The sequence below is a fragment of the Rhinatrema bivittatum genome, chromosome 4 (assembly GCF_901001135.1).
Source record: "Rhinatrema bivittatum chromosome 4, aRhiBiv1.1, whole genome shotgun sequence".
NCBI lineage: Eukaryota > Metazoa > Chordata > Amphibia > Gymnophiona > Rhinatrematidae > Rhinatrema > Rhinatrema bivittatum.
Genome location: NC_042618.1, coordinates 100,973,938 through 100,981,779, shown reverse-complemented (window position 1 = coordinate 100,981,779; position 7,842 = coordinate 100,973,938). Strand labels below are relative to the sequence as shown.

General features: G+C 44.6%; 1 protein-coding gene across 8 annotated transcripts in view; it reads left to right on the top strand.

The window, feature by feature from the left end:
- The first annotated feature begins 687 nt into the window (after nucleotides 1–687).
- LOC115090001 (coiled-coil domain-containing protein 9B-like) overlaps nucleotides 688–7,842 on the top strand; it is a 249,141-nt gene continuing 241,986 nt past the window's right edge. The window contains exons 1-3 of one of the 8 annotated variants that reach the window (XM_029598531.1): nucleotides 1,032–1,209; nucleotides 2,147–2,243; nucleotides 2,592–2,652. In XM_029598531.1, coding sequence (XP_029454391.1) covers nucleotides 2,626–2,652 — 27 coding nt within the window. In that variant the 5' untranslated portion in view covers nucleotides 1,032–1,209; nucleotides 2,147–2,243; nucleotides 2,592–2,625. Of the gene's footprint in view, nucleotides 807–1,031; nucleotides 1,210–2,146; nucleotides 2,244–2,591; nucleotides 2,653–7,842 lie in introns of those variants that run through there. The other 7 variants (XM_029598530.1, XM_029598522.1, XM_029598523.1 and 4 more) reach the window with 7 other exon arrangements.

Below are 7,842 nucleotides of genomic sequence, written 5' to 3'. Positions count from 1 at the left end.
GTGCTTCTTTGAGGGTTTATAAAGTCTGATCAATTTATCTGCTCTTGGGTCAAAAAACCTGGTATTTTGTTCTGCAATTTCATCAGTAAACATAAACCTGAAGTCTAAGTCCGTGTACATGCTTATGGATTTAAAGAACACTAAAAGTGTTGAATTCAAGCATATCCCTATACCCAGGTGCCTTTCCCACAAACGATGCAATAATTATAATTAATGTTAATAAAAATGGATTCCTAATCTCATAACCGAAGTTTTAGTATTTCTAGAAATAACAACTTTGGTGCTTCTCATTTTTCCGAATTGTCCAGTTATTCAGGACATTCCAGAATTCAATATTGACGTATCCTTTAACAAACATTTTCTCAATAATTTGTCGCTTTTTTCCTTCCCTATGTATATATTTTCAATTTCTATGTTATTTTTCCCGTGTACTTCAAAAATAATTTTTCTTCCTTGGTAACAGTTCCTCCGTGCTTCCTCCTCGCTTTCAGAACAGTACAGCCGCTGAGGGTTCCAGACTAAACTACTAGCGCCTCCTCGGAGAGGGGTGGGGGAAGCTCTCTCTTCTCAGACAGGTGACGAGCCAGACGTCGACGGGGGTCTACCTTAGTTCTTTTACCACCCCCCGCAGTCGTTGAGCGGTCTGGCGCTCGAGCCACGTCCGCCGCCCGGAGAGCATCGAGCCGTTGGTGGCGCCGCACAGTGTGGTTGCGGCTTCGCGGCAGGTGGTGCGTACGCTAAGCACGTTAGCGTACCACCCCCGCCTGTAGGTGCAGGGCCTGAGCGGGGCTGGAGCAGCTGAGTGCGTAAGAGGGCCTAATTTCTCAAGGGTTTTTTCCCCCCTCTATCCATTCCCCATATACAAAGCATGACAACTGCTAGGGACAAGAATTAGGGTTTGGGACGTGCTGGAGTTGGGACAGGAGAGTGGCCGCGAGTGACATCACCACGCGTGGGTGGGAGGAGGGCGCCGGCCTGCCGTGATTGTTGGCAGATGGTTGCCGACCTAAATAAGTTTCCGAACCCTCATCTCGCGGGTCTAACTGGGGAAGGCAGTGCAGCACATGCTAACCCCCTGGAAGACGGACGGAGATTTGGGACTTTCTTCCACTGTGTTTACTTCAGAAGTTTCCAGTTGGTTGTGCGGACCCGACAAACAGAAGCGGGAGACAGTGGAAATTGTGTTTCCCAGTTAATGAAATAGAAACGGTGTTTTTCCAAAATATTCCCATTTTAGAAATAAATACCCTAATAGTTCTTCAAATCTACTGTATCAAGGGCTAATGCCTACACACAGGCTTGAATTTTGCTGTAAACAAAATGGATTAGGTCACTTCCTAAATTCACAGTTTGTTGACCCGGTTTAGTGAAGTTTCCATTACAGATTTGTGCATGTTTCTTAAATCATAAAATGGCTTATAAATCGGACACAAATAGTGAACTTTCTGAGTAAGGACCTTAGTACCTCAAGCTCAAAGTTTAGTGTTGCAGGAAAAAAATGACAAATTTGTGCCCTTTAGGCACATAAATAAATACATGCTGAGAAATGTGTTTTCCATCATTTGATTCCTAACATCAAACCGGGTTTGCTTTTCATGTGCTCAGTCTAATTCGTTTGTAAAATAAATTAATATTTGTACTTTCTTAAAGTGATCACGACTTCTCTGCCAAGATATTGATTAATGTGCATGTTTATTAAGTTTACAAATGTGTAAGAATGCTGACCTTATTCTTGCAGAAGAAAACTTCTGATTCAGAGCTTGTGTGCCATTTTTTTGGTCTAATGCCATTGTTCTAATTGTGTGGAAATTCCCTCTGGTGAGGTCTATTGGGTTGCAAAATGAGTAGTTATATTTGAGAAAAAATATACTTTTACTTTGCGGGTTTTGACGTGTATTTTCCAAATTTAAAGTGCCTAATTGTGAACTAGAGTTTTCTTGGGATAATCTGACCACAGAAGATTCTCTATATTTAGGTCAAAGACTGTGATTGATAATTATGATCTTTATTGGGGTTACCTCTATTTTGATATGGCCAGATACACTTTTCCCTATTCATTTTTAATTTTTAATTTCTATTGAAATGTTAACATTTTTTATATAAAAATAAGGAAAGATTGCAACACTAAAGAACATTTGCTTTACAGAATCACATAAAACTGATGGTCCTCAGCGAGAATGGTCAAGAAGGGTGACTGCCCTTGGTGCCAAGCCACCCTTTTGAATCAGTCTGTGAATTAGCAGGTACATAAGCCCAAAAGGGAAGGTGGTGCTGAAAGCAACCCCTTTCCTAGGCATTGTTCTGTGGGCCAATACTAGAGGTCTAAATGATTAGGCATGTTTCATACCTATTGAATTTGACTGCTTTTCTCAGGGTACTCATAGTGAAGAAGCTTTAAAATGACAGGTAGCTGTGCACTGGAAACTGGAATGGAGCCAGTCTTTAAATACAATGCATACACAACTTTGAGTGGGAAGTGAAAATATAGATTGACTGAGTGTTTTATCCTGTTTTATCATGGAGCACTGAATACAATCTCTCACTTTTCTTGAAATCCTTGTGCTAGCTCACATGTTATCTTTTTATTCTAGGAAGGAATATTTTAAGAGGAGCATTATAAACTAGATGAATGAAAGAACAAAGCCATCCATGGTAAGAGCTATGTAACAGCATATTTGGATGACGCTACTGTGTTTTCTTAATTTTAAATATGATACATTTTTGAGTGAAAGAATAAGGATTGGGTTTAACCTCCTTTTTTTTTTTTTTTTCCCCACACCATATCTTAGCACTCATTGACTGACTGACTTTTTCCAGTGATAAATTTGCAAGTCCTGATTATAGTTCTGGAGTTTGACAGTTACCCCCAGGTGAATTCTGTGCAAAAAATGTATAGATTCTGCATAAAGTATTTTAAAAATTTTTAAAAATCTGCAGACTTGTTTAGATAACACAATATAATCACTGTCTTTGAATAATACGGAATGTATAATTCCATACATAAAAAAGGATACAGATTTGTAAATTTTATTTTGTGCAGAATCTTCCCATCATAAGCCCTTGCCCCTCCAGACTGCTGTCCCCCCTCCCCAGCTTTCTCCCCTTTATAGCTTGAACTCCTTCCCCCTACTTGGTCTCTCCTTCCCTGCAAGTGAATTCCTCCATTTGCTTGCTATTTCCCTTTCTCCTATCCCTTCCCCCCCCACCAGCTCTCTGTAATGCTTGCAAAGTTACATTGCCATTCATTTTTTAAAATGAAATGTCTTGCATTAAAAATGTCTAAAACAAATAATCTTTATGTTTTTTAATAATGTGCCAATAACTAACCTGATGTGGGCACCATGTTTCAAAGATACTATTCTGCATTAGGGGAACCATAAAGCAATTTGCCATGCCCTATATTGGATCGTTATTAAAAGAAGATAAAGATTATTCCCTGTACGTACCAGGATCAGTCCAGATCGCTGGGTTGTGTCTCCCTTCCAGCAGATGGAGTAATACAGGATAAACTTAAAACAACAACAACAAAAAAAAACTGTTGAATTGAGACTCATGATTAGAAATGGTGATGTAAGACTTTGCAAGCATTCTGTAAAATGAGTTCTCATCAATATATGTCAGTCTCTTATCTTACTGCACAAGAGATAAGTGTTTGAGGCATGGGTAATTAGTTGTCTCAGTTTGTAAACTTAACAGTGATTTTTTTTTTTTCATTTTTCTTTGTTACTGACAGTGCTTCAAAGCACTATTGTCAACATCCTACAGGTGGAGGGGCATTTCCAGGTTTAATGTCCAAGGAGATTTCATCCCCAATTTGATATTGTATTGAGCCAGATGTGCATGGTGAATATAGCTGTCAACTATGTTGATGGACTAGGATGACAGCATGAATAATAGACTACAAGGGGCAGGCTGACATTGCCCATCAAAAATGATGGAATGAAAAGGCATAGTGAAGTGCACAGTGGTGGAGTGAAACGTTTGTGAATACATGTGTAAGGGTGATGGTGAGTGTGAATGGTGTATTTCTTTTCAGTGTTAGTGACTTTGCTTATTGGGTGTGTTTTTGTGACTAACAAACGTTGGAAGTATTATTTGTGTGTGAGAAGCTGTTCAAGTTGTATGGTAAGTTATTTCATGAGAGGAGAGAAACTGAATTGAATTGCAGTACAGCCTGACACTCATTGATATGCCTGTGATTGAAATTGGCAATTGGGTAACTCTGGTTAGCATGTAGCAAACAGAATTCCCTTTGTGCACATCTGTCACAATCCATCTGCTCTCACCAATGCATTGTACCCAACCTCTGGGGGTACATGTTGTGCGTAGGGATGAAATAGTTGCATTTGTGGTGGTGTTTGTGTCTATCTAATTAAGCACGGTCTGTTTGCTGGTATGTATGAGTGAGTGTATCTGTATGATTTGGTGTGTCGTTTTTGTGCGCATCATGAACATGGAAGTGAGTGAGTGGCCTAAGTGGATATTAATGTGTCTTTGTGGGTGGGGTATGAGGTCTGTATGTATGTATTTATTTATTTATTTACTTCTTTTTACTATACCGACGTTCAGGACAAAGTCATATCACACCGGTTTACATCAAAACATGGGTAAGTTACATCTAACAAGGGAGTAATCAAAATAACTTCAGGATAACTTAGAACTTAACTCAGATCTTAAGGAAGGACAGGGCTGCCAGGGTAGAGGAGATAGGAGAGGTAGGGGTGGGAGGATAAAAACAACTAAAGTAGTACTTAAGCGCAGATTGACTTAGAGAGAGGGTGACTGGGGCTGGAAAGAGGGAAAAGGGGGGGGGGGGGAAGGGGGACAAGGAGAAAGGGGGAGGGACACAGGAATAGTAATAGTGATTACAGCATGCTTCTGAACCGATAACTACATCGAGAGTCAGTGTTTGTACCGCAACAGTTTAAGGAAAGGCTTGTTTGAATAGCCAATTCCCTGTACGGACACGGATCAGTCCAGACCATGGGTTGAGCCCCCGTTCCAGCAGGTGGAGACAGACCAGAGTTCTAAGGGTAACCTATTTAAGGACGGAACCCACCCTGGAACCCTCAGTATTTCTGTCTCCAGCAGGTGGAACAGCTCACCCTTTGGTTCCCTGTTAGCTTGCCCTCTGTGTACTTTCTTCTTCTTTCTCTGGGGCAAGCTCACACAAGTACATTTTTAGTTTACTTTTTAATTATAAAAAAAATAAAAAAGCAGAAAAAAAAGTGTTTTTTTCTCTGATTATGTCAGGGTAGACAGTTCTGTCTCCCTAGCTCTTGGGGTTCCTAGGGGGGCTTTGCCCCTTGATTTCTCTCAGCCTAGGTTCCCTTCCCGGTGATCTAGTGTGGGTGATACTGGTGGTGCCAGTCCCTCTCCCCACATTTTATCTGCTGCCGTGCCCCGAGATGCCCATGCCTCGGCTGAGCTTTCAGGGAGGAATAACATGCCCCTGCCTCTGTGAATAGAGTGAATTATTTTATTTGACATAAACTGTCTTTATTCTTTGAGTTTTTCACAGAGTATATTTTCAATATCAAATTTTTGGTCTTTATTGTAAAAAACAAAACAAAAAAAAAGGCAGCAGTCTGTTTTGTGAGGAGGGAGCGGAGTTCAATCTCCCGCCCAGCTCCTCAGGGGCTCCCCGCTCAGCTGTTTTCAATTTGCTTGGGGGCTGCTTTCCTGCTCCATGCCGCTGCCACCTTTTTGTTTAGCTTGTGGAGAGTCTGCCTCCCGACTCTCCCGCGATGGGGTATGCTCCATGTGTCTTTCGGGGGGGTGAAGGCTCCTCTTCTGAACTGCCAACTTTTAAACCCTTGGGGAAGGGCTCCCTGACGTGTTTCTAAGCTGTTCCCGTCTCGGGAACGCGTGTCAGCGGCGGCCATTTTGGGTGTTTCTGATGAAACACACACTTCCTTCTTCTCCGGGGGCAGAGGATCCGATTTCCCCCCCCCCCGTGAAAAATTCAGCCTGGACCCGTTTTTCCTCGGATTTTGTCCTTTTATTGCATGAATCTTACTTGGCCAGCTTACAGAGGGAGGTGGACCCCCTCCCCCCCAATTGTTCCCCTTCCTCCGAAACCTTCTCTTTTTCTTGTGCTGTCCCCTGATGTTGTTCCGGACCCTCAGGGCCCGGTTAGGGTTCGTGTGGACCCCCCCCCCAAGCCTCCCTTAGACCCGCTTGACGTAGGGGACAATGATACCGCGGCTCAAGCCCCCCCCCCCCCCGCTAGAGGGTGACGATCCTCCGTGTCCTGCGGTTATTTCAGCGGGAGGAACTGGAGCCTCTTATTCCCTTCATTCTCCAGGAACTGGGAATTGAAGCCCCACCAGATGATTCTGTGGCGGCAGCGATGACACCAAACGCGGACCCGGTCCTGGCGGGACTCAGGGCATTACAGCATACTTTCCCGTTTCATCCAATGCACCGTTTGCTTCTCCTCAGGGAATGGGAGTCCCCAGAGACAGGGCTTTGAGTTGGTAGGGCTATGGATAAGCTATACCCGCTCCCTGAGGACTGCCTGGACATGTTAAAGATTCCTAAGGTAGATTCTTCTGTCACCCGCGGTGACGAAATGTACCACCATTCCTGTGGTGGGTGCTTCAGCATTACGGAATGTGCAGGACCGTAAGCTTGAATTTTATTTGAAACGCATCTTTGAAGTTTTAGCTCTCGGAGTCCGGGCGACAATTTGCAGCAGTCTCATGCAGCAGGCAAGCCTTAGGTGGATGCAACAGTTACTCAGCACCCAGGACCTCCCGTCTGCAGAGGCTGAGCAAGCTGAACGCTTGGAGGGCGCTATAGCCTATGGTGCGGATGCCCTCTATGACTTGCTTTGTGTCCAGGCAAAGGCTTATGGTTTTCTGCAGTCTCAGCCAGACGTCTTCTCTGGCTACGTAATTGGTCTGCTAATGCTTCTTCAAAGGCTCAGTTGGGCACTCTTCCTTTTAAGGGCAAGTTGCTTTTTGGTGAGGACCTGGAGCAGCTTATTAAATCCTTGGGTGAGTACAAGGTCCACAAGCTGCCAGAGGACCATCCCAAACTGTCGAAGTCTTTCTTTCCGACTCGCACTCGCTTTAGGGGAAACCGCCGTTACGGCACCAGGGCTCGTTGCTCCTTCCCCAGGGGTGGTGTGTCCAGATCCCAGTCTTGGTCCCATTCCTTTCGCGGCCGTCGAGGCTTCCGGGATGGCCATCAACAACACACGACCACTAAGTCAGCTCCCCAATGAGATTCGGCCGGTCCATTCCTCTGAACGAAACTTAGGTGGGCGTCTTCCTCTGTTTCTCGAGGAGTGGGCCAAAATCACTTTGATCTCTGGGTCCTCGAGGTGATCGAACACGGCTGCGCGTTAGTTTGCCAGGGACCTGCTGGATCTATATATCGTGTTCCCTTGCAGCCGTTCCAAGTGACCTGCGGTCTGTCACACCCTGTTGAGACTTCAGGATTTGGGGGTGATCCTTCCGGTACTGGTGCAAGAACAGGGCGCCGGCCAGTATTCAATTTACTTCATTGTTCCCAAAAAGGACGATTCCTTTCGCCCCATTCTGGATCTCAAAAGAGTCCATCGGGCCCTCAAAGTTCCCCATTTCAAGATGGAGACCCTGCGTGCGGTGATTGCGGCGGTCCGTCCCGGCGAGTTCCTCGCTTCCCTCGATCTGACAGAGGCTTATTTTCACATCCCCATCCGTCGGGAACATCAAAGATTCCTTCGCTTTCAGAACCTAGACCAACACTTCCAGTTCCGGGCCCTTCCCTTCGGTCTCGCCACTGCTCCCCGCACATTCACCAAGATCATGGTAGTCGTTGCGGCAGCTCTCCGATGAGAAGGGTTATTAGTAC